We start from the raw sequence: 27,310 nt of genomic DNA, 5'->3' as shown, positions 1-27,310 counted from the left end.
GTGTTTTGCCAACCCAAAAACACCCGGTCGGGTTTTTTTGCCGAGAAATCAGTTTTTGTCCAGAGACTTCACCCGGGCGGATGAAATGAGCCGTGGGAAACACCCGGTCGGGTGTTTTACCCGAAATGTGACTTTTTTACCAAGACTTGTCTTGTTTTGCTTCTTTTTATCTCCTAGTATAAATACTTTTGCTAGGGTTCTTTTCAAGCAGCTTTTGAATATTTGTAAGAGACAATTTCTCCATATTTGAGAGCTCACCTTCTTCATCTTTTGAAGACTCATCAAATTCCTTCGGGTTGCATTCGATCTTTTGCCGGGCTAAGGTTGATTGTAAAGGTATGCTTGCTAGTTCTTGTGTTGCTAGTTTGTGGAGCCATTAGGTGTTTGTATGTGAAAGTGCCTTTGGGATTTCTTTCTTGTTCTTCACCTAAATCATAACACTAATCCATCCTCTATCCTTTTATCCATTTTTCTTGTTCCATTTCTTGGTTTATCTTGTTTATTTGTTGGGTTTATTTACAAGAATAAGTCCGGGGCAAATTAATGAGTCTTCAATCTAGAAGATTCACATTATTTGGTATCAGAGCCATTGGTTCTTGTTCTTGTAAGAAAAAAAAATCCTCAAATGGTGAAAATTGTTAGAAAAAAAATTATCAAATAAAAAAGAGATATCTCAAGATCTATCCATGGGCTTTAGCTATAAATTGATATATGTGTTCTTGGGTATGTCAATTTGATTGTCGGAAAGTTGTAGGCCGAAATTACATCAATTGTTGGGTCTTTTGTTGTTGGATGAAATTGTGCACACAAAGTGTTTGTTAATTTGTCCCATTGGCTTAGCTTCCCACTTTCACTAATCTTGTGGCTTCTTGGACTAGTTTTCACTTGCCTAGTTGTGTATCTTGTTTGTGCTATTTGTGCAACCTTGGGATTACATCATCGAGAGCAAGTGAGGGAGAGTATCTAGCCACTAAATCTCTAAGCCTTCCGAGAGACATTGGGTGTGAGTTTGGGGAATTGGGGACATACTTTGTGGGTTGGGAAGTGAGCTCCTCACTAAATTCTTCATTCTTAGGTGTGTGCGTTGTTTGTGTTACTAACAAAAGGGATGTGTCCCTAGTTCTTTTTATCTTCTTTGTAGGTACTCGAAAATGCCACCATATATGAGGAATTCTAGGCACAATTCGCCTAGAAGGGAGGATGGGGACGACATCGCGTCCACATCCGACGACACCCTCAAAGAGATGTTTTCCTCAATCATGAAGGAGATGCACGAGGTGCGGGGAAACATGAATTCTATTCAACGGGGCTTTACGGCATACCATGAGGATATAGCTCTCCTTAGAAATCGAGTTAGGCATAACCATTCCGTAGCACCTAGTGACCAAGAGAGACATGATAATAGTGGCTACAAGTCAAGGTACCATGATGATGGACTTGATAGAGGGAGTAGAAGGGAGCGAGTACCAAAGTTCCATGGAGAGTCTCACTCTAAAAGGATAAAGGATCATGGTCATCATAAGGTGCATGAGTGGTTAATGGGGGAGGAAGTCTCAAGTAACGCAAGGATGAGCTCAAGCCCTCGACATGGTGGTGGAGACACAAGCCGAAGAAGCATCCCACCAATGAAGGTGGACATATCTCATCCTAGCTATCACACGAAGGTTTCGTCGTGGTTGTCATCCAACTTCACTCCTTCAAAGAGCTTGATTCAAAATAAGTGTGGTGATGTTAACCACATTGTTAAAGATCATGTCAAGCATAGGGTGGATTTTGTTGCCAGTGATGATGAAGAAGAGTCTTCCACGGCCGTACATGAAGAAGACGCACGCCCAACTTTTAACGATGGCGTGTCTAGCATAGTGGAAGCCGAAAACGAGTGTGAGCCATTAAAAGACCTTCAAGTATTGAGCATTGAAACAAAGCCACATGAGGTTGATAATGGGAATGAGCACTTGAGAGAAAATCGAGAGAAAGAGCAAAAGTTAGAAAATGAGAGCATGCTTCAAAAGCAAATAGAGCGTGAGAAAAGACGAAAATGTGAGACGCAAAAGCCAAGAGAGAGTGGTGGGGGTGAGTGTGAATCAACGCTTTCAAGAGAGAAAAACCACAAGCATGTGAGAAAAAAAGGTTGCTTGTTAGATTCTAAGATCACCCATGAGAGGGCTCTAAATCACCCTATCATTTTTGCCCTTGGTGATGAGAATGACCTTTATTTCACTAACTCTTATTACTTGTCTTTTCTCTTGGATGAATTTTTGAGAAAGGAATTGGAAGGATTGGAATGTGAACCTCGGATCATGGATGCACCAAGTAACTTCTTAACGGTGATGAACTCATGGAAACAAGGTCAAGTTGAATCACCTCTTTCCCGAGGTTCAAGTATTCTCACCTTAACTTGTGATAATGATTTAATGAAACAAGTGAATGTGATTGGTTTTCAAATGCCCATTTGTGTTGATACTCGTATCACTTGTGGTTTGTTTGATATGTGGCATGATAATCTTGAATCATTATTTGCTAAGTTTAGTCTTACAAGCTATAAGGATCCTTTCTTGTGTATCCCTAGCCCTTCTAAGAATGTAAATTCTTTTATGAAGGCAACGTTAGATATGTGGATTGGTAGAGTGGGTGAATTTGGGACCAAGAGGTACAAAGTGTTTTATGCATGTGTGTCTTGGCATGATAAGTTCTATTATTGCAAGACAATCAAACCTTTTAATGGAGTTGGTATGTTTTATGGCTATTTTGTCAAAGATCTTACAACAAATGGTTTTTTTTTTGAGGTGCCTTGTGAATGAATTGTTAGACTTTTGTGCCTCCATATCATGTGCTTATATTTTGGACTCGTTAGAGTATGATCAAGGAAAATGTCTTGATGGGATGCACATTTGTGTTAGGAGAAAACTTGGTAACCATACCATTACTTGTGATATTGAGCTTACACGTGCATTATGGTTAGGGTGTAGATCTTATACTCCTTACTTGGTGCAAGCTTCATTGTTTGATCATAACCTCATAATCCCTAGTGGCCGAATTTTTCCAATATCGTTATTACTTTATGATCACAATGATGGTATGATTGATAAGACCATATATGCATTAGATATACTCCACATGGAGATTTGTAATCTTGGCTATATAGCTGATAAGTCGTATTCTAAGCCTTTGTTACTGGTCAGTATGTCGTGAAATGCATGTATTATCTGCAAAACAGTTGCTCAAGTGTGTAGGATTAAGGGATCCAAGTCAGTAGGAGACGATTCAGGTGACGCAAGTGAAAAGGGCGCCAGAAGGGTGCAATACTGACCAGGATGCATGCCAGAGAAAAGGCTCGAGATGGAGAAGAAGGATAGCTGGGATGATCATTAACAAGGGCAGAAAAGTCAAAACGTGAAGGAAGTCTACCCTAAAAGCAAGGGCAAGCCTCCCTATAAAAGAAGCCACTTGGAGAGAGAGAAGGGAGTTGGTTCCTTAGAGTTCGGTCAGGAGCTCTAAGTTCTCGGTTCTTAAACACACTTAGTAGAATTCTCTCTAGAAGATCAGTCCTTCAGTATTGTCCAACCTCTCGTTCCTCGCCACAGCTATGGTCACTTGACGTCCAAGAGTCTGCCGGAGAAGTCATCGATCCACCGTTCCAGCCAGTTGCCGTAGTAGTATAGCAGTATCATCGCCCGGAGTGGCAAAACAATCGTTATTTTGCTTTCTAGTTTAATCTTTACCTGTTTTCGTCGTTGGTTTTGTTTCAAACACTCATCGTTGTTGCCTTTTGAAGTACTTTGTGAAGTTCCAACGTTTAAATTATGAAGTTTCTATTTCGTATGTCGCTTTGGTTCGAGTTTGCTTCATTCTGCCTAGGAAAGTTAGATCTAGTTGTTGCTTTTAATTTCAAAGTGTTTTCTTATCTGGAGTTGTCGATCTGAAGTTGTAGTTATGTTTTAGTCTAATCTTCGTGCTTGAGTCTTCGTTTTGCATTATAATCACCGCCTTGCATGTTAGTCAGTAGAAGTAAAATTGCAGTTTCACCGTTTATTTTAAGTTGAGCATTTTAATCAATGGATCTTGAGTTTGAGGTTATGAATCTGAGTTTAGTTATGGTGTTTGTGTTCATCTGATTTTTGTTAATGCTTGGTGAAGAAGAAAACGTCAAAATCAACTTTAGTTTGGACCACTTTACTTTTAAGTTACTTTTGCTTTTGTTCCCTACTTTTCAGTTGTACTGTCCAGACCTGTCAGAGAGCCACCTAGCCACCAGATATGCCTTGTAGTCTAAATTTCCTCTTTTAGTAACTGTCTACTTTTCATATGCCTTGAGACACCTTGTCCCCTATTTCCACGAACACCACCACATGCCTGTTATTTTCACACCCACTAGTCAGTAGAGTACCACCTTTATTTCTTGCCTAGGTAAAATCTCAACCCAAGCGTGGTAGCTAACCAAAAACACCCAGGAAAGTCACCGCAGTTATCCAAACGTGTCCATCCTTGTGGGATTCGACCCTTACCTCCACTATACTAATCAGTAGAAGTGGGTTGAGGAAACTTGTTTGAAGCCAGGTTCCGGTTGTCGTACCAACGACACAGCTGGGTCGGGAATCTCTTCCTGATCAGTTGGATACACTCCAAATTACATACGTAAAACTAGGGAAAGAGTCTGGAACCTCTCAATAGCTCTCTATTCCTTTGGCAAGCCTAGTCCATCTTCTAGAACTATGATACTTGATTTGGATTTACTTGATTTTGTAGGTATGCTTGATTGGGATTTGAGGACAAATCCTTCAAAAGAAGGAGGGAATGATGTGAATCCAGGTGTCGGAAAGACGAATATAAGAACCGGATTTGAGGACAAATCCTTTCAAAAAGAAGGAGAGGATGATGTGAATCCGGGAAGTGCCAAACCAATAGAACAAACGAAGGCATCCAATGAACCACACCGGAGCTGGGGTCCGCTTCAAACATCAATATACCTATCAAGATGGTGTCCAAATGCTCTTCTAAGACCATCATTGTCTTTATCGTCAAAAGAGTTTCGCGTGGGTACCTCACACGTCCCAAACGGAGTTCGGATGAGAGAGATATGATCGTTTTAAGAAAGCCGCGCAATGCAGAAAGAAACACGCGGGCGGGTGTTTTGCCAACCCAAAAACACCCGGTCGGGTTTTTTTGCCGAGAAATCAGTTTTTGTCCAGAGACTTCACCCGGGCGGGTGAAATGAGCCGTGGGAAACACCCGGTCGGGTGTTTTACCCGAAATGTGACTTTTTTTATCAAGACTTGTCTTGTTTTGCTTCTTTTTATCTCCTAGTATAAATACTCTTGCTAGGGTTCTTTTCAAGCAGCTTTTGAATATTTGTAAGAGACAATTTCTCCATATTTGAGAGCTCACCTTCTTCATCTTTTGAAGACTTATCAAATTCCTTCGGGTTGCATTCGATCTTTTGTCGGGCTAAGGTTGATTGTAAAGGTATGCTTGCTAGTTCTTGTGTTGCTAGTTTGTGGAGCCATTAGGTGTATGTATGTGAAAGTGCCTTTGTGATTTCTTTCTTGTTCTTCACCTAAATCATAACACTAATCCATCCTCTATCCTTTTATCCATTTTTCTTGTTCCATTTCTTGGTTTATCTTGTTTATTTGTTGGGTTTATTTACAATAATAAGTTCGGGGCAAATTAATAAGTCTTCAATCTAGAAGATTCACATTATTCTCTCTCTCCAATTAAACACTTTAACCAATAATTCCTAAAATCCCGTGCCGACTAAGCAATGTGTCATCTTAGCCGGGACGGAGGGAGTATGTTTTATAATGGTCAACGTCTTGAAAAAATGAAAAACACTTGAAAATGTTTAAATTTATTTTTCATGAGCTAGCTAGAGGCCCACATCAAATGTTATTTTTTTTTATCTATGTTTGGACCTAAAAAAATCCACGGTGCATTAATCTGACTTGGAACTGGACTGATTTTGGTATCGTAATCAACGCCTTTTGGTTTAACTAGCACTATTGGTTCTACTAGTTCAATTTAGTTCCAACATTTGTGGACCATGACTCGATGCGGATAATTGTTGGTTGCATATCCAAAACCGGTAAAACTGATATTGATTTTGGCTTGAAATCAACAAAATGCCGTAAGAAACCCATCATAACCTGCTAAAAATGCCAGTTAGAAACCACGATTTAGCTCGTTTGACCAGTTACAGTGTCACTCCCTTTGGAACTAGAGCGACAACTCTAAATGGTCGTGTCTATTATTTTAAATTATAGTAATATTGCATCTATGTATACCTGATTCCAACTAAAATGAAATATTTTTGTCCTATAATTTGGCAATCATTTCACCTTTGTTTTTGGATATTAATAGTAGTAGTAATTTTCCTTTGATTGAAAGTAGCATAAGTTGTCTTATAGCTAAAGTTTAGGTAAAAATGAACTAGGGGAGCACTATGGTGACACCATAGTTAGAATGACAACCTAACACCATTATAGGCCGTCCGATCTCTTAATTAGATGGATGAGATTGATTTGTAGGATTAGAGTACGAATTGCTTGCCTATTAACAGAATATTGCGTGTATGGGTATATTTGTCATTTGACCATAAATGAAACTGATACAGATTTGAAAATCACGATTAATTTGGATCTGATTGAGAATTACTCTCTCCCACCACCTTTCGCTCTTCCGCTCTTCCCTAATCTGCAATTAATAGGCACTCTCAATCCAAAAAACCCTTTCTCTCTCCCCAATTTTGTAATTAATCGGCGCTCTCAATCCAGAAACCCTAGGAAGAAATCGTTTTCCACCAGTTCTCTTCGCCTCCATCCTAGCATTGCAGAAGAAGGAGCATCGCTGCTGAAATCTGTCCAACCTTGCACTCTCATCATAGATGCTCCTGTGATGCTCTTGATTGTTGCTCCGACACGATAGGTTGAGTGATTGTGTATGCAATTTTTTGATTTGGTATTGTTGCCGACTATTGGGTAATTGCTTAATGTCGATTGTTGGGTAATTGATGTGTATTAAATTTTCTGGTTTGTTGATGATGGTTGGATAATTGATGTGTATGCAATTTTATGAATCATTATTTCCTTCTAATCGTTAGTAGTTGATGAGTATGCATTTTTTTCAATTTGCTATTTCTTTGTATATGCAATTATTTGATCTATGTATGCAATTTTCTGATTCAGCTTATGCGTTAATTGCTTGACGAGAGTGTAGTGAATTGCTTGATTAAACATTATGGATTGCTTTATCTATACTCAGACAAAAAAAGTAGTAGTGAATTGCTTCACTACGATTGATTAAGCTTATGCGGTGGTGAATTGCTCAATTAAAGTTTATGGATTTCTTTAAATAGTAGTGAATTACTTTACTGTGTTTGATTAATTGCTTGTCTACATAATACAAATTGATTGCCTAGAATCTAATTCTAAAAACTAAACTGAATTACTTGTGTAGTGAGTGATAATTGCTTATGTTATCCAATTTGCATGCTTGCTTGCAGATGTCAATATTTCTTTTTCATTTGAAAGTGCTTCCTATGTAGCCACGAAGATACTGTTTGTTTTGCTATTGGCTTTCCATTTGCTCATGTTTCGTTTTAGCAATAGTTGTTAAGATATGATATGTTGGTTGATGCATTATTATCCTCATAGGTTTGGAATATTGAAAATTGAGTATAGATCTGTTTGGTACGATTTGTTGTTGATTGTTCCACAATGCGTATTTGACTGCTTAATAAATGGAAAAATGATTGACGGTTTGTGGTGAATCGCTTGATTAAACATTATAGATTCCTTTAACTACACTTAAGCAAAAAATAGTAGTGAATTGCTTCACTGCTTTTGATTAATTGCTTGTCTACATAATATAGATTGCTTGCCTTGAATTTAGTTTTTATCAAAAACTAAAATGAATTGCTTGACTAGTGAGTGATAATTGCTTATGTTTTTCAATTTGTGTGCTTGCTCGCATATGTCAATCCTTCTTATTAGACTCCAAAATTCTGTTTGCTTATTGACTATGTTGATTGCTTCTTGTTTATATTGCCCCCTTAATAATTACTAAGTGCCATAACCGACTGTTGTTGCTTTGCATGTAACGCACTCTAAATTCCATGCTTGCTCCTTTTGGGTTCTTTAATTGATTGATTATTAATCACTTTCTAGATTGCATTTGTATGAATCGGTGTTTGCTTGTAACGCTTTGAAAAACATTAGGAATTGCTTGTTTTTATTGCATTGTTGCTTGGTTGGTAATAGATGGAGTGCTTTTTGAATTACGGGATGCCGTTGGTGTGGATCCTGCGCCCTAATGACACTTGATTGAGCCTTAGTAATTGCTTTGTTCTGTTTTATTGTTTGCTTGGTGTGCATCAGATACAGTACAAATGTGTAATTCTAGTGAGGTGTGCTTGGTTCACTTATATTTTTTGCTTGGTTGCCAACTGATTTTTTTGGTTGCTTATTAAGGACGGAGTATTTGCTTGTTCTAAAGTTATTATATGCTTTAGAGTATTTGCTTTGTTTTATTTGTATTTATTTTGGTAATGCAACACATGACTCAATTATATAATGGTGAGAAAGACGAAGGCAACCGAAGAGGAATGAGAAAGACAATCTGTCGAAGCTCGCAGTCAGACAGAAAATTAGGGTGGATGAAGTAACAATTATGTTTTGAATTCCGAATGATGTTTTTTGACAATGACCACAACTTTATTTTGTTTATGAATTTGTTGGACGAAATCTAGGTACTCAATGAGTTTTGGTATGTTTTACTGTAGATATTACTGGTTTTTGAAGTCAGGGTTACTTTTGTCTTTATCATATTAAGATTAAGAACATTAATGAAACATAATATGATCAATTATTATTTTAAGCAAATGGTGCCGAACAGACAAGCAAATCATCAAACCTAATCAAACGAAATTGTAGTTTCAAAAATCAATTGCGAATATTATTCAAAATCAATCACAAATCGATTTACAATATTGTAAAAGAACATATAACCGACTCTGTAGCAACCATGTATAAATTTCCATGAAATATGTGATACATTAGTATTTTAAGAGCATTACTATTGCATAAGGAAACAATGAATATAAAAGCAGTAAAAACAATGTAACCAAGCAATCTGACATCAAAAACTTTGATATGCAATTTCTGAATCAAAGGCAAGCAATAAAACAATTGTAAACAAACAATTTGATTATTCTTTTTCATCCACCCTCTTGCAATTCCTAGAGTCGTGGGGGCCTTATTCCCCACAGTTCCTACACCTACGCAGTGGTTTGTCATTAAACTTAATAGCCTTATATTTTGGCGATACCAAACGACTGACAATTCTGTGTACCAAAACCAGATGCCCGAGCATATGCGTTGTAGAAAGCAATTGTTTTGTCTACAGTTTTAAATTTCTGACCAACGAATGGTTTGAGGCTGTTGGGGCAATTAAGCACACATGCAACTATATAGCATAAGAAATAAATAGCAATTGCTTAATTATGAAAAGAAAAGGGCATCGTGACTGAAAACACAAATACGGAATGACTGTTACAATAAGCAAAATATAGCACACACACAAGCAACTAGGCAAATATTAGTAAGCAATCAACAATACAAAGTAATGGTTGACTATTACAGCAAGCAATCACGGAATACATAGTCATGCAATCTATTATCTACTTCTATTTGTAAAATAGAAAAGGAGTATACATGAAGGAAAAACAGTGCTAAGCAATTTCAGAACTACAAAAAAGCATTATAACAAATGGTTGCAAGCAATTTGAGATAATCACGGACCAACGACATGTATTATTGTGGTAATATGGTAGGGACATGAAATTCCAGACGCAAAAGCAAGCAATATAGCAAACGTATACCAGCATGAAATATGCAGTCATTGGATATGAATTTCAACTACATGAGTTTCAATTGCACATTCATTTCAATTGCAAATTCAGAAAATTAAAGTGGGGAACAAAAACAATTGTCGATCATATTGAATCAAGGGAACATACACAACCAAATTCTTGAAATCAGGGAGATGAATTGCATATTGAATCGATTAAGTTGAATTGCAAAACATATTCACAAAACTCCAGTTCAAATTCCTGATTAAAGATGAACATAATGAGTTGAAGAATTTATTACATTCTGGAAAATCAATGATTCCATCTATATCAGAACACTCATTCTCCATTGATTGAATGAATTGAAGATTAAATTAATAATTGGAGAGTGAGCGTCAACAATTAAAATCAGCGCAGCCAAAATCTGATTCAAATTATCGTGAATATGTTCCAAAATTGAAGAAAGAGAGAAAAGGAAAATCACGTGAATTATGCTGGGAGAGAAACAGATGGAATTGTGTTTCCATCTCTGCCCTCCACCGTTATTTTCTGAGTTTTTTTTATAAATAAAAATCTGCCACATGTCAATCTAAGAATGCATCTGGTCTTATATCTAACGGTATGCATTGGTGGTACAGTGTCACCCAAAATAGCATTGTCATTTTAGCATTCCTCATCAAATTTATTTAGAGCATCCGCAATGGGCGGCTAGCGACCGGCTAGCCGATTCGTCGCGCTGGCTGATCGGCTAGCCGAACCATTGGAGTCGGCCAGCGCGAAATCGGCGAGCCGATCGGCGTGGGCTGGCCGATCGCTCGGCGCTGGCCGATGCGCTGGCCGCCATTGTGGCGGCCCGATCGGCCAGCGCCGAATTTTGTTTTTTTTTTTAATTCTTTTTTTTAATTTTTTTTAATTCTTTTTTTTAAAAAAAATTTAATTCTTTTTTTTAATTTTTGAAAAACTATATAAACGCGATTTTCTCCATCTCTAAATTTCTGTACAAGAGCAACATCTAGCGATGGACAACAACAACTAGCCCAATACAAAATTAAGACCTAAAACAGAAACATGTCATACCGTCGGGTAGCGGCAAACTATAACAGATTCAAGGTGGCTCGTGTGTGGAAGCCCGGATTTTTTTTTATTATGTTATTTTTATGATTTTAGTTAATGTACTTTTTTTTATTTAAATAAAATTAATGAATTTTTCCGTATATGTCTCGTAAATTTAATTCCGTATTTTAATCGTAATTTTAATTCCGTAAATGTAGTATATTTTGAATTATTTTTATTGCGGCTAGCCTATGGCTGGCCTAAATCTGATGTGACAAGTAGATTTTTTAGTATTGCTGACGTGGCAGGGGAGAGAATGGCTGGCTTATTGCTGGCCTAAGCACCATTGCGGATGTTGTTATGTTTATAGTAACTGTAACTGGATGTTGAATAGTTTTCTTTTAAAAAAGGCAAGGAAATAAAGCAAAAGGGGCGGGAAAAGGGCAGTCGTCTCCTTGTACAAAGTGGAAATCTAATTCACAAGGCAGCCAAATGCTACGATTCACACACTTGAAAAGCGACCGATTTTCGAATTATTGCGCCTAAATTCCTTTCTTCCTTGCAGAGAAAGAGAAAAAGATTTGCCCCACTTCTTCATCAAAGCATCAATCCTTGTCGCCTTTGTATATATGCACTCTTTAATCACAATGATGTTCACTGGAAGCGGAGGCGATTTCTGGAGAATTGAGAGTGATAGAGAGGGGCCAAAATTGGAGGGTTTGCGGAGTAGGAGAGTGGCGTTATGGCCAGTAGTAGTGGGACCAAGGGCGATATGGGCCCGCCGCGGTCGCTCTCCAAGCGCCTCACCAGGGCTCTCACGGTCATGGACCCTTCCGACGAGAATTCCGCCGTGGACAGTGAGCTGGTGCCGTCGTCGCTCGCCTTCATTGCCCCTGTTCTCCGGGTCGCTAATGAAATTGAGCAAGATAATCCCCGCGTTGCTTATTTGTGTAAGATTTTTACTTTAAACAATACTATCTCATTTTCATCTTCGTCTCTCTCTTTCCACTTTTCAACCCAGGTTTTTCTCTACTTTTATTAATTTATCCCAGTTTTGCATCAATCAAGTGTTCACTATATTATCGTCAGTTTAGCTAATTTAATGTCTTCAAATAAAAATTTTACTTATGCAATATGTTTGTCATGTATTTATGCAATTTTCTTTCTTTTCAATGCCCTGTTCGTGTCTTGCTACCGTCAAGAATTCTCACCTCCTAGTTTCTTAATTGTGTCAAAGAATCTTATCTAAGATGTTGGAAGTAATAGTTTCAGAAATTAAACAGCAGGTCCAATGCTACAGCTCCGATATCCAGTTCCTTCTTGTTAAATTTGATGTTATAGACCGATATCATATCTAAATCAAAATATGGAATCTAAGCTTTTTTTATATAAGTCCTCCTGCTTTATTTTTTTCTTCTTGTGCTTCAGAGTTAGTAATTTGTTACTTTTGCTGTCTCTTTCTTTTCGGAAAAAATGGACCAGGCCGATTTCATGCATTCGAGCAAGCGCACAAGGCAGATCCGACATCCACTGGGCGTGGTGTTAGGCAATTTAAGACATACTTACTTCACAGACTTGAAAAGGTTGGCTTGTTGTGCATTCCAGTTTCCTAGAAATTTGTTTTGATATCTATAGGTATTATGTTCCATTGTTCCTGAGATTTTGGTCTTTGAGCTTTACCTCCTGACTCCTTACATCTTTATTTAGTTTTCTGCTATATACCGTCTCCTAGATTTGTTCCTAGGTTCATTGTATGCTTGCCAAGAAATTAGAAACGGTAACGGACAGAGAGAGGTCAATATATAATAATTTACTGTGCGTACAATTCTTTAATTGTCGGATATACTATAGCATTGCAGAGAGAGGAAAAAGATTCTTTAACCTTTCATCACTGCTCACCAGTGTACCAAGAAAAAGATATGATTAATCCATGGTCCTGCTTCCATGAGCGCAGCATTGTGTTGATAGATGAAGATGCAGTGCTGTGTTCTAGGCAAATACTTGAACTGTATCTAGTTTCCACAAGCAACCACTTCTATTTAAACTTTTAAATGGATCATAACTCATAATCTGTTGCTTGCCTTAGTTTTTTATTAATCCAGTGCATCTAGTCTTGTTTGTGTTTAAAAATTAATGGTTGCAGGAAGAAGCAGAGACAGAACCGAAGCTTGCAGGTAACGATCCCAGAGAAATCCAGAAATATTATCAGCTGTTCTATGAGCACAATATCAAAAGGGGGGGAAATACAAAAACACCGTGAGGCTTAATCCCAAATCTTTGTTATTATTAAGATCAATAAACTACAGAATTTACTTGATAGTTTAAGGATGTTAATTTGTCCTATAAGGGAGGAGATGGCAAAGATCTATCAGATTGCTACTGTCTTGTATGATGTGCTGAGGACGGTCGTGCCATCAGCAAAAGTTGATAGTGAGGTTTGGTTATGTTTCTCTTATAGTAGTGAATTGTCCTATCCTGTGTTAAAAGAATTTCTAATTCAATTATTATGATGTAATAAATGCAGACCCAGAAATATGCGAAAGATGTTCAAGAGAAAAAAGAACAATATGAGCACTTCAACATTCTTCCCTTGCATGCTGTTGGTGTTAAACCAGCAATTATGGAGCTCCCTGAGGTTATTATATATGCGATGTATCTATACTCGATTCGTGTACACATGCATTCAGAACTTTTGTCTTCCCTCCACCTTAGAGTGAATATTTCTTGATTAAATATTTTAGATCAAAGCAGCACTTCAAGCTATTCGTTATGTATATCATCTTCCAACATTTCAAATGCCTGAAGAAAGAGAGAGGCCAGTCAATGACATTCTTGAATGGCTTGCTTTACGTTTTGGATTTCAGGTATGCATACTACTTTGTGGGTGTTATTGTTGCTTTTGCTACTTGACTACTGCTAGTCCTATAGAGTAAATATTTATGTTGATTTTTCCTTGGCTCCTTTGTGACACACACACACTTCATTTGATTCATTGACTGCATTGCAAATTCTTTCTTTCTGTTTACTACTGTTATTTCCTGAAACTTGATGCTTAAGATTGCTCACCTCAATGTATTTGTATTCTTCTATGGTGTTGAAGAAAGGAAATGTTGCTAATCAGAGGGAACACTTGATATTGCTTCTTGCTAACATGGACATAAGAAACAAGAATCTTCAGACTTACACACATGTAAGTATGTCATTTGTTCTCCATGGAAAGAATCAGAGAATACAAAGTAAATCCATTTTTTCCTTGATCCCCTCTTTTAATAGACTAATGGTATTGATGAAAAACTGTTATCCAGTTGGAAGGCAAGACGGTTCAGGAATTGATGGACATGATTTTTAAAAATTATCAGTCATGGTGTAAATATCTACACCTTAAACAACATCTGGAGTAAGTTGACTAAATTATGATTGCACTATTACCGAAATTTCCTTATTAGAATGTCATGTAGCTATCTCATTTTCATGCTTACAGCTGTCCACGAGATGAAAGGAAACAACAATTGCAGCTTCTGTATATTGGACTTTATCTCCTCATTTGGGGTGAAGCATCCAACATTCGATTTATGCCAGAGTGCTTATGCTATATTTTTCACTGTGTACGTTCACTTCTATTATTTTACAACATCTTACTTGATATGCTATTATATGTGCTATTTGTTTTAGTATAAGAAAAAAAAAAAGTTCTTTGTGATTCTCTGTTTAGTGTTCAAGTACATTTCTGATAGTTATTCTTATATATGTATTCAAAAGAATAACTTGTTCTGTTTGGGAAAACAAGATGGCAAAGGAGATGCATGAAACTCTGTTCAATAATGCTCAACACGTTACTGGAGCTGCTACCCAACTAGTACCACTAGGTGAGGAATCATTTTTGAAGAAGATAGTGACCCCTATTTATGAAGTTCTCGAAAAGGTAAATCAGTCTTTGAATCTAGTATTTGTTAGTTATTTAATTATTCATTTTATATTAACTCAGTTATCTTCTAAATAAAGGAAGCCAGGAGAAACAAAGAAGGAAAAGCAAGCCATTCAGCATGGAGAAACTACGATGATCTTAATGAATACTTTTGGTAACTCATTTATTATAACTCTATGTTTTATCATTAACTTTTCAGAACATTTTATGAACTTATCATAACACATATTCTACATATTGAGACCTTCACAGATACTTTTATTGTTATAAATCTAATTTGGTGAAGTCACTGTCCTAAAAGTTGAATTTTTTATGTATATTATTTGTTCATTTATGCATTAATTCTGTTTTTTTTCGTTTGTTGACTTGCATTTCCTCCCTTATCAGGACTAAGAGGTGTTTTAAGTTGAAATGGCCACTGGATCTAAAAGCTGATTTTTTTGTGCATTCGGAAGTGATAAAGTCCAGGCACAAGGTATTGAGTCCTATAACATGGTTATATCTACATTCATTGTGTTGATAAACACAAATATATGGACCTCTCTAGTCACACTTCTTTCTTGTTTATTCTTTGTAATAAGATTGATAATTCATCTCATAAATCACTATTTCTTAAATTATTGCAAAGGTATATGCTTGAACCCAAGTTGCATTCCACTTGCAATGTGGGTTGGCTACCACTAACAAAGGGGAAACTGAGTCAGGTTAACCAAGATGAAATAGATGTTTCATTTTAAAATCCTTTTATCTAGAAAAGCAGATATGTTGGTGAAATATAAGTTAACCATAAACAAAAAGGAAGAAGAAGAGTAAAAGAAAAATACAGCCAAGGGATAGTCCTGAAGTCACTCTATTAACTCGTTCATGAAGAAAATATTAAACTCACTGAAATTTGAGATGTTTGCTTGAAGTTGTGAACTGTAAATTTTATTGTCTTGTATGTACCCAGGTTTTCTAGAAGTATTTCTCAATTCATGTTTTTAACTAAGAAATACGGGGTACTAAATCAGTTTTGTTGACAGAGACATAACCAGACTGTTGGAAAGAGAAAGCCCAAGACTAATTTTGTAGAAGTGCGTACGTTTTGGCACCTTTACAGGAGTTTTGACAGAATGTGGATTTTCTTTATATTGGTGCTACAGGTACTTCATTTATACTCACTTTGTTCTGTGATGTTTTGTACTCCCTCCGTCCCAACTAAATTGAGTCGTATTCCTCTTTGGGATGTCACAACTAAGTTGAGTCATTTCCTTTTTTAACAAAAAAACAAAACATCCAATCACTCTTACTTCATTCCACCATCTACTTTACTCTCTCTTTATCTTTCCTACTTTATTCCTCTCTCCTACCTTTCAACACAATTTCTTAGTCTCCGTGCCCAAAAGATTTGTCTCAACTTAGTTGGGACAGAGGGAGTATATATATTCATCTTAAGTTGTTTTATGGCTCTTAATTAGAGTTGGAAGTTTTTCAGAAAATATTTATCTAGAAACAACATTTTAGAACCTCATATGTCTTACATAAAATCAAATCTCAAAATGTGTCATCATTTTCTAATCATCTTATCTTAAGCCAATCCAAAAAGATTTACAAGATTCATGCACTAAAGTAGGAGGAGATTATGTGCATATTCTCGTGTTAGAATGGTTGTGACAATATACTGCTTATTAGTTATTACTTCGAACTGGCCCAAATTTAATGTCCAAATATACTGTCATATTTTAGTTTCAGTCTAGATATACTGCTATATCAATTAAATTTGACCCATAGTCGGCAACCTCGACAACCTGTGCTCTCTGCTCTCTGATACTATTATAGAAATCCAATTGGTTTTACGATGGAACCTTAGGAATGTCTATCGTGGTATCAAAGCAGGTTGCCAACTCTGGCCAAATTTAACTGACCCTATATCTAGACTGAAACTAACAAAATGACTGATCTAGCATATCTGGCCAGTTTGATTGTGGATTGGTCCAACCTGATTAAAAGAAGTCCAACCCTTCCAAGGTTCACCTTGAAGGGTTTGAAGGAGGGTGTTGGCAATTGAAACTAAAAGTAACATATAACTATCCCAATCGGTGTCAAAAGAGAACTGAAACCCCTATATAGATTTGATGGGTCCTCCTATCACCAATTGGTTTTAGGATGGAACCCCATGGATTTCTATCATTTATTGTTTAACTTTTTTGCACCTTTTCTTTTAACTATCAGTTCCTCAATATATATCAGGCGATGATTATAATTGCATGGCATCAACGTGTATCCTCAAATGTTCTTTTTGACGAGGATGTATTCAGAAGTGTTTTGAGCATCTTTATCACTGCTGCCATTTTGAATTTTTTGAGAGGTACCTGTTAGCCTTTTTCTTTCTGTTTTCAAAATTGTATGTTTTTCTTTGTGCCAGTGTGGGTGTGTCAGTACATCATTTGCATTATTCTTGCAATTTTGTTATTCGAGGCAGAGCCTTGTTTTATATCATTCTTAATATAAAAATAACATGCCAACCATCCCTCTGTAGCTGTCCTCGACATGGTCCTCAGTTTCCATGCCTGGAGGAGCCTGAAAGTTACCCAGATACTCCGATATCTCCTGAAATTGGCAACTGCTACATTTTGGCTTATAGTCATGCCACTGACATATTCCAGATCTATTCAGAACCCAACTGGGATAATGAGATTAATTGACAATTTGGGAGCAGATTGGCAGAACCAAGACCTTTATTATTACTGCATTGCAATCTACTTTTTACCAAATATTCTAGCTTCCTTCCTCTTTCTGTTTCCTTTTATGCGGAGAGTCATGGAACGCTCAAATTGGCGCATTATTGTTCTTCTTATGTGGTGGGCTCAGGTTAGTTGATTTAAAGCTGCATTTCTGACGTATATGATAATTATGGTTTAATGTATCCTTTTTCTGTTCCAGCCAAAGCTGTATGTTGGAAGAGGAATGCATGAAGATATGTTCTCCCTTTTCAAGTAAAATTTCGTTTTCACCATTAAAAATGCATAAATCTGTGTATATATATATAAGAGAGCGATCAACTTAGTTCCCTTTTTACTGTTGGTATATTTGCCCACACACCAAACATATAAAATTACTAAAAGGTTTAAGTTTCAGAGTTCAAAAGCTAATTATGAGCATGACATCTGATTTATTTCTTATATGAAATGATAATATCTCATTTTTTGGTCCCCATTTTGCTACTTGTCTCTAGTTCGATATGATAAGTGTCTCAAATGTGTTACTAGAGTATCTCTTAGGCCCTTCTTGTTATGTAGGAATCACCATTCCATTCGCTCCTCCATTCCATCATACCTAGAAGAGCCTAGTTTCTTACCTACCTTTTTTTTAACATTCTTTCCAGGTACACGCTTTTTTGGATTACCCTGCTAATAAGCAAGATAGCATTCAGCTACTATGTTGAGGTAACCTTATTCTCTTTGACGAGAAATATATATGTATGTATGTGTGTATGTGTGTATGTGTGTATGTTTGTATGGGTGTATGTATGTCTATTCGTCTTGGGGACTTTGAGGAAACACTTAATGAGATATATGCTATATAGAGTAGTAACTATAGCATTCTAAATTAATAAATATCTGTTGTCACGGTGCATGATTTTGTGCTCTTCTGACAATAGGCTGCTGTATCTGACAGAATGATCCCAAAAAGATATTAATTCATCTGGACACAACTATAGAAACTTGGTCTTGTATATTCAGTTTTTTCTATGATCATAGACGTGATTCCTCTATTTTTAAAAGTTTGGCGTATTTGCATGAGCTTTCTGCTCTCTAATAAATTCTCATATGACTTCCATTTTTGTCTTAAATCAGATATTGCCATTAATTGAACCAACAAGGACGATCATGAATATCACTGTCAGTAATTATGATTGGCATGATTTCTTTCCAAATGGTAATATTTTCTCGGTTTAACAGTTTGGGGTTTTGTTCTAATTACTTCTGGGGTTTTGACGATCTAACCATTATGCATATGGAATTCAGCAACTCATAACATGGGTGTGGTTATTTCTATCTGGGCTCCAGTCATTCTGGTACGTGACCAGATACACTCTTGCAATGAAATGTTTCTACCAATTTTCTTCTTAATATTCATGAAAAGTTTATCTGCCTATAGGTATATTTCATGGACACACAAATATGGTATGCTATATATGGAACTATCATTGGTGGGATTTATGGCGCATTTAGCCACCTTGGAGAGGTTAGTGATTTTGACCCTGTCAAGTGGCGAGATAGTGACGTACAAAACCTTTTCAACTTGTGGGTGTGCTTAAGTAATATGTTTCAAGAATCTTTCCTGACCCTCTATTTCCTTTTGTTAGATTAGAACCCTTGGCATGTTAAGGGCAAGGTTTGAAAATGTTCCTTTAGCATTCAGCAAGCGTCTTGTTCCATATTCCAAAGGGGAAGCCAAACGGCATAGAGGGGTACTACATCGATTATCTCTTGATGATGATTTGACAGTCTGGGAAACATTTTTCAAATATTCAAATGAACTATCTTATTAAAATGTTTGTACACTTTACCGATGTATGTCTGAAAGCCTTTAGCGTTCTTATTTCTCTGAACTGTTATGGCAGGATGACATGTATGATAGAATAAACATCGCAAAGTTCTCTCAGATGTGGAATGAGTTTATATCATCTCTCAGAAATGAGGACTTGATCAGTCACTGGTATCTCTCTCTCTTAGATGGGAAAGCATATGCTTTTCCTTCAGAGTTCGGTTGTCCTGATGACAGTAGTTTTTATCGATAAAATGATTATATGGGACCCATTTTCAGGGAGAGAGATCTGCTTCTTGTGCCTTACTCATCAAGTGATGTCCCTGTTGTCCAGTGGCCTCCTTTCTTGCTTGCCAGTAAGGTAATAACTTATCACATTTTTTAATTGCTATTAATATTCCTTCTTGAGTGAATGTCTTCATGTTGATATCAGATTCCAATAGTACTGGACATGGCAAAAGATTTCAAGGAAAACGATGATGCTGAACTCTTCAGGAAAATCAAGAGCGATGATTTCATGAAGTCTGCGGTAATTGAATGCTACGAGATATTGAAGCAAGTTCTAATTGGCCTTCTGCTAGATGAAGGGGATAAGGAGTAAGAGACCTATATCTGGCTTGTCATGCTGAGTTTATCTTAATTGCTAATTGTGAAGAAAGAAGCAGATGTTGTTTCGTCTTACTATGTTACTGAGATGAGTTACTTCTTGAACTCTTGCTCCAACTTTCAGAATTATCAGGCAGATCTGCAACAAAGTTGACAGCAGCATACGTGATCGTAGATTCTTGAGGGAATTTGACATGACTGGGCTGCCTTTATTAAATGAAAAATTGGATAGATTTTTCAAACTTCTTGTAAGATCCAAAATTTTGAATGTTCAGAATCTAACTCTTCAGTAAATCTAGATGTTGAATGTCTCTTGTGATATCAATTTGGAGTTGGTTGTTGAATGACAGATGGAAGATTATGAAGACCTAGAGTTATACAGATCTCAGATCATAAACAAGCTCCAGGATATCATAGAGATTATCATTCAAGATGTAATGTTTGATGGCCATAAGTAAGTTTCGTATTGTTTGTAACAGTTAGGCTGTGATGTTATATTTTCAGTATTTTGAAATGTAACCTTTTCTCTTTTCTTCAGGATTTTGGAAAATTTCAATCAAGGAAACGAGAAAGAACAGCAGAAGTTTGAGAAGGTCAATATCAATCTCTTGGAGAGCAGCTCCTGGAAGGAAAAGGTATTGGAAACATGAAAGTTTGTTAGATTTTGTCTTCTACTGTTCTACGTCCTCTCTATAACTGACCTAATATTGTTAATCCTAAATTTAGTTTATTTTCTATTGTGCAGGTCGTCCGACTTCATTTGCTTTTGACTGTGAAAGAGTCAGCAATTAATGTCCCAATGAATTTAGAAGCTCGGCGACGCATTACTTTCTTTGCCAACTCTTTATTTATGACAATGCCTCCCGCTCCTAAAGTTCGTAACATGCTGTCTTTTAGGTATGTTCTAACCTTGAAAGTCTTGGGTTGCTTGTCTACTGGCTCGTGGCTGTAGTTATGCTCATTTCACTTCCAAAATAAACAAAAATATTTCCCATCCGAAAACATGTAAATTGCAAAGCGGACAGGAGCATATTCTAGTTCAACTCTGAAATCTTACCCTTTTGAAATCATTCCATTGATCATCGTAATCGAAAAACATGTAGCCAATGCTTCTTTTCTTTTTCTCCCTCCCTCCCTTATAAATGTTCCCAACTTTTCGGCATGAGTTTTAATAAATGTTAGGTAAGTGTGTAGAGATGACCACATTTATTATAGGGTATTGTACTTTATTGCAGATGTTAGGTTAGTGTTTAGATGAGCTGTGGGCCATGCTTGGTTTTTTATGTAAATAAGTTGATATAATGAGGGGAAAATTGAAGGGGTTTGTGGTGGGTAATTCCAGAATTGGAATGGGAACACTCGTGAGGGACAAACTAAAATGGTAAAATGAGAGCGCACTAATAATGGACAGAGGGAGTATTACTTTTTTGTTACATGTTTGTCTTTGCTAGCTTTTCTAAAATGGCTCTGTTTCTTATCTTTCTTGTCTATACTTTGCACGTTAATATGACCCCCAGGCATAATAGTTGAGCTGAGTCTCTTGCAACTCTACCACAATTTTGAATCTGTTATATTTTTCAGCGTTTTGACGCCATACTATAGAGAAGATGTTCTATACTCACCGGAAGAGCTTAAAAAGGAAAACGAGGATGGCATTTCAACTTTATTTTACCTTCAGAAAATTTATCCGGGTGAGTTCTAAATCCATCTTGTATTGCAATTACTGTGATAATTCAGGCATTTATTAAACTATCGCGCTGTTCTGTTTTTAAACAAAAAAGATGAATGGAATAATTATATGGAGCGGATCAGAGACCCCAAACTCAGTTATTTCAAAAGAGACAAGAATGAAATGGATCGTTATTGGGTATCTTACAGGGGCCAGACACTTGCTCGAACAGGTCAGATATACAAGCATATATTTGAGAACATCAATGTGAATATACATTCTGAAGGACATTTTCTTTTTTATTTTTCTTGCTGGGTATCCAGTGAGGGGAATGATGTATTACAGGGAGGCCCTAGAACTTCAATGCTTTCTGGACTTTGCTGATGATGATGGTTGGCCTCTCTCTCTCACACACACATCAATGCTTTTCTGTAGCAAATCACTTCTCTTTATGTGGAACTATCTGTTGATTTTGGCATTCAATGTTCCCCTTGCAGCTATATTTGGTGGCTATCGGGCCATTGATACGACTCACCGTAACTACAAAACTCTCAAGGACAGAGCACAAGCTTTAGCAGATATGAAGTTCACTTATGTTGTGTCTTGCCAGGTCTATGGTGCACAAAAGATGTCTAGCGATCCTCGAGAGCGTGGCCACTATCTCAATATTCTGAGCCTCATGTTGGAGTAAGTGAAACTAAGCACTTAGTTTTATAGATCGATCCTACACTGACCAAGTTCAAAATCTGTAATGGATCTTCTAGGCATCCAACGCTGCGTGTTGCTTATATTGATGAGAGGGAGGAGACAGTAGAAAAGAAAACTGAGAAGGTTTATTATTCTGTCTTGGTCAAGGGAGGGGATAAGCTGGACGAGGTGCAAAAAATGACTATCTCCGTGTTCTGTTGCAATTGATTCGTACCTGATTTCTTCTTTTTGGCCTGTGAATGACATCATTTTATTGCAAACCCAGGAAATATACCGTATCAAGCTTCCAGGTCCTCCAGCTAAAATCGGGGAGGGGAAACCCGAGAATCAAAACCATGCTATCATTTTTACCCGTGGAGAAGCCTTACAAACAATAGACATGAATCAGGTTTGTCTAAAAGTTCTCTATAAATTTCATCTTTGCTTGTTTTCATCATCATATAAATGGTTATTTTTCCTCAGGACAATTATTTTGAAGAAGCTTTCAAGATGCGCAATGTTTTGGAGGAATTTTTAAAACGTCAGCGGAGAAGACCGACAATTCTGGGATTAAGGGAGCATATCTTCACAGGAAGGTTTGTCATTCCATTTGAAGAGCTAACGGATACTATTATTACTTTTATTATTAGACAACTAATCCCCCATGATACAATGCTGTGCATGCACTGATCTTTTCTTTTCTATAATAGTGTCTCATCACTTGCTTGGTTCATGTCCAATCAAGAAACTAGTTTTGTGACTATTGGGCAAAGGATTTTGGCAAACCCTTTAAGGTAATGTTATCTTTCTGGTCTATCCTCCTATATTTTATGTGTCCTACTATCATGATGTGATGTTTCAAATTCTTCTATTGCTTACAGGGTAAGGTTCCACTACGGGCATCCTGATATTTTTGACAGAATCTTTCATTTGACAAGAGGTGGCTTGAGCAAAGCTTCAAAAACAATTAACTTAAGTGAAGATATTTTTTCTGGTATAAATATCTAAAATCTCTTCAATTGTAATATTCTCTTATTCTTCATTTTATCTTGACTGAGTTAATACCTTCAGGTTACAATTCAACACTGAGGAACGGCTATGTAACGCATAATGAATACATCCAAGTGGGTAAGGGACGGGATGTTGGCATGAATCAGATATCTCTGTTTGAGGCGAAGGTTGCAAATGGCAATGGAGAGCAGACACTTAGCAGAGACGTCTATCGGCTTGGACGTAGGTTTGATTTCTACAGAATGCTGTCCTTCTACTTCACCACAGTCGGATTTTACTTCAGTAGCATGGTATGTGAAATTACACCTATTTCTTATACTTATAGTTTCTCTGCATATTAGAAGAGTGGATAAGATGTTATTTGTCACCAGGTTACCGTGCTTATCGTATACGTCTTCTTATACGGACGACTATACATGGTCTTGAGTGGTTTGGAAAAGCGAATTCTGGATGATCCTTATATTCGTCAGAGTAAAGCTCTTGAGGAGGCTTTGGCAACTCAATCTCTTTTTCAGCTAGGCTTGTTGCTGGTGCTGCCAATGGTGATGGAAATCGGCCTTGAACGAGGCTTTCGAACTGCCATTGGCGATTTGATCATCATGCAGTTGCAGCTGGCATCTGTCTTCTTCACATTTCAGCTTGGAACAAAGGCTCACTATTATGGTAGAACACTGCTACATGGAGGGTCGAAATACCGAGCCACAGGTCGTGGTTTTGTCGTCTTTCATGCCAAGTTTGCCGATAACTACAGAATGTATTCCCGCAGTCACTTTGTCAAAGGTTTGGAGCTTTTGATGCTTTTGATCGTGTATGAGGTATATGGGCATTCCTATCGAAGTTCATCACTGTACTTCTTCATTACCTTTTCAATGTGGTTCCTTGTTGCTTCCTGGTTGTTTGCTCCTTTCGTTTTCAACCCATCCGGGTTTGACTGGCAAAAGACCGTGGATGATTGGACGGACTGGAAGAAGTGGATGGGAAACCGCGGAGGTATCGGGATTGCACAGGATAAAAGTTGGGAATCTTGGTGGAATGGAGAGCAGGAACACTTCAAATACACTAACTTAAGGGGTAGAGTGCTCGAGATCATCCTTGCATCTCGCTTTTTCATATACCAGTATGGCATTGTCTATCGCCTCAAAATATCACACGGCCGCAAGGATATCCTGGTACGCTCTAAAGCAACCATCTTTTTCCTTCACCATATCTTCGTGCCATCACTCTTGCTCAAAATCATCCACCTTGTAGGTCTATGGCTTGTCTTGGTTCGTGATGCTCACAGTTCTTCTCGTCTTAAAGGTATAAATGTTTGGATTTCCCCTTATCTCTCTCTGCATATGGTCAATCTCATGATAGAGTTGTTTCCACCACAGATGGTGTCGATGGGGAGGCGAAAGTTTAGTACAGACTTTCAGCTCATGTTTAGGATTCTGAAAGCACTTTTATTCCTTGGGTTTGCATCAGTGATGACTGTGCTATTCGTCGTTGCTGGCCTTGCTGTCAGTGATATATTTGCTGCTACACTGGCCTTCTTGCCCACCGGGTGGGCCCTCATCCTCGTAAGCATTTGGGTTTATCGTTTTTCTTCCTCCATTCTATGGTATACATGTGTTGCTTCTTTATCTGATTAATACCACTAATTGGCAGATTGCCCAAGCATGCGCGCCTTGTTTGAAGGGAATTGGGCTTTGGGTGTCTGTGATGGAACTGTCCAGGGCCTATGAAGCCATAATGGGACTCGTGATCTTCATGCCCGTTGTTGTGCTGTCATGGTTCCCGTTCATGTCTGAATTCCAGACTCGTCTTCTCTTCAACCAAGCCTTCAGTCGGGGCCTCCAGATATCGATGATTTTGTCCGGGAGGAAGGAGGAGAAGTCGTCAACCTCTTGAACCTCTTATTATACCGCAGCTGTTTCCAAATAGAGTTGTGTAGTTAGTGAAACTGAAAACGAAGTAGCAAAAATAGCAAATGGTATTAACATCATTTTCCATTGCAGTTGGATTGCCGCACTTGTAGTAGCCTTTTGCGATATTATACACGTTGATATATTTATATGAAATACATCATTTTTTAACATTTATAGCTTATTTTTTAAAAAAAATTACAGTGTCTTTTTGGTATTGTGAAATTGTAACTATGTTGGAATTGGAATTGAAATTCTCTGAAATAGTAAAATTTAATTTGAAAGAAGAGTGAACTACGTAAATGGTACGTGATCTTTCACTTTCGCACGCAAATGGTACTTGATCTTTATTTTATACTCCCTCCGTTCCATAGTAATATGAGCGTTTTTCCATTTCCGTCTGTTCCATAGTAATAGGGGCGTTTTTCCATTTCCGTCTGTTCCATAGTAATAGAGTCATTTCCCTTTTTAGTAAAAGTCAACACATTTTATCACACCTACTTTACTCTCTCTTACTTTTTTCTATCTTCATCTTTCTACCTTTTTCATTTTTCAATTTATTCTCTCTTTACTTAACTCACCTAACACAATTTTTCTTAATCTCCGTACCGAAAAGTTTTGCCTCCATTACTATGGAACGGAGGGAGTATCTTTTTTGGTACTCAGTGACAAGAATAACCCTAGGTACCAAACTTGTGATTATTTTGTCACAGATGATATTTTTGGAAATTTCCACCAAACATGTGATTATTTTTTTCTTCATTTCTTATTTCTTTTTTTTCTTCTTTAGTTTCTCCTTCTTTTTTTCTCTTCTTTTTCTTCTTTCTTTTTAGTGGTTTATAGATATATCTAATTGCATTCATAATATAAATCAAGAACAAAACACCTAATTAAATTAATTATTTAAAATTTAAATCAATTAAATATTTTGTATTGAATTGCTTTATACTCATTTTATGATTTAATTACATAAATGGTACCTGATCTTTCACTTTCGCACGTAAATGGTACCTGATCTTTATTTTATATCGTTTTTGGTACTTATAAATCACATTTTTGGTACCTGATGCAATTTTCTTCCCAAAATGCCCTTTAAACAAATATATTTTCCCATTTATGTCATAGAGGGTATTTTGGGCAAACATAAAATTAGAACCAAAAGTGATATTATAATATCTTCTCTCATTCTCCTAATTCTTTATATTATTATTAATCAATATTAATATTAATATTCATTTGTAATATCATTCAAATATACTTAAATATAATTATAGTTATAATTATATTTAATTATTACTATTATAATACTAAAAATTGATAGTAATTGATAAACAATTGTAGTATAATTATATAAATTATGAATCACATGATTTTATGTAATAATAATTATTATTATTTTACATTATATTAGTAACTAATCAATATAGATTATTATTGTTATAATACTAAAAGCTGATAGCAATTAATAAATAATTATAGTATAATTATATAAATTAGGAATCACATAATATTATTTAATTATTATTATTATTATTATTATTTTACATTAAATTAGTAACTAATCAATATAGCCTTAATAAAAATTTAACATTGTGAATTGTATTCATAATGATATAAAAAATTGAATATTTTTAGTTAGGTGTTTCAACCTTAAAATGAGTATAAAATAATATAATAAAAAATATTCAATTGATTTAATTACTTTAAATAATTAATTTAATTAGATATATTTTTTTATTTATATTATGAATGCAATTAGATGTATTTATAAACCACTTAAAAGAAAGAAGAAAAAAAAAGGAAGAAGAAACATAAACTAAGGAGAAAAAAGATAAAAGAAAGGAAGATAAAATATTAAAAGGATAGAAGAAAATGAAGAAAAAAGAAAGAAGAAGAAACTAAAGAAGAAAAAGAGAAATAAGAAAGGAAGAAAAAATAATAACATATTTAGTACTATTTAATGGAAATTTCCAAAAATATCCTCCATGAAAAAAAATCACATATTTTGTACCTAGGGTTATTTTTGTCACTGGATACCAAAAACGATATAAAATAAAGATCAGGTACCATTTATGTACAAA

General features: G+C 36.4%; 1 protein-coding gene across 1 annotated transcript; it reads left to right on the top strand.

The window, feature by feature from the left end:
- The first annotated feature begins 11,419 nt into the window (after positions 1 to 11,419).
- On the top strand, positions 11,420 to 25,402 carry LOC125194223 (callose synthase 7-like). Its single transcript, XM_048092333.2, has 42 exons — positions 11,420 to 11,847; positions 12,380 to 12,480; positions 13,041 to 13,153; positions 13,245 to 13,332; positions 13,422 to 13,532; positions 13,639 to 13,761; positions 13,998 to 14,087; positions 14,203 to 14,294; positions 14,379 to 14,502; positions 14,685 to 14,819; positions 14,900 to 14,976; positions 15,210 to 15,297; positions 15,845 to 15,964; positions 17,052 to 17,169; positions 17,341 to 17,672; positions 17,745 to 17,797; positions 18,187 to 18,247; positions 18,659 to 18,740; positions 18,830 to 18,879; positions 18,963 to 19,049; positions 19,171 to 19,275; positions 19,429 to 19,523; positions 19,632 to 19,713; positions 19,786 to 19,949; positions 20,083 to 20,206; positions 20,309 to 20,412; positions 20,497 to 20,593; positions 20,704 to 20,855; positions 21,540 to 21,649; positions 21,740 to 21,859; positions 21,951 to 22,019; positions 22,125 to 22,314; positions 22,392 to 22,503; positions 22,601 to 22,723; positions 22,798 to 22,910; positions 23,025 to 23,108; positions 23,196 to 23,308; positions 23,386 to 23,615; positions 23,697 to 24,494; positions 24,574 to 24,624; positions 24,699 to 24,884; positions 24,973 to 25,402. Exons 1-42 carry the CDS (start codon positions 11,640 to 11,642, stop codon positions 25,213 to 25,215), a joined length of 5,718 nt encoding a protein of 1,905 aa, XP_047948290.1. The 5' UTR covers positions 11,420 to 11,639; the 3' UTR covers positions 25,216 to 25,402.
- Positions 25,403 to 27,310: the final 1,908 nt, after the last annotated feature.

The sequence above is a fragment of the Salvia hispanica genome, chromosome 4 (assembly GCF_029641045.1).
Source record: "Salvia hispanica isolate PSC_SH4W2 chromosome 4, Shi_PSC_v1, whole genome shotgun sequence".
In the NCBI taxonomy this organism is placed as follows: Eukaryota; Viridiplantae; Streptophyta; class Magnoliopsida; order Lamiales; family Lamiaceae; genus Salvia; species Salvia hispanica.
The sequence above is the reverse complement of the archived record's forward strand: the minus strand, read 5'-3'. Positions and strand labels throughout refer to the sequence as shown.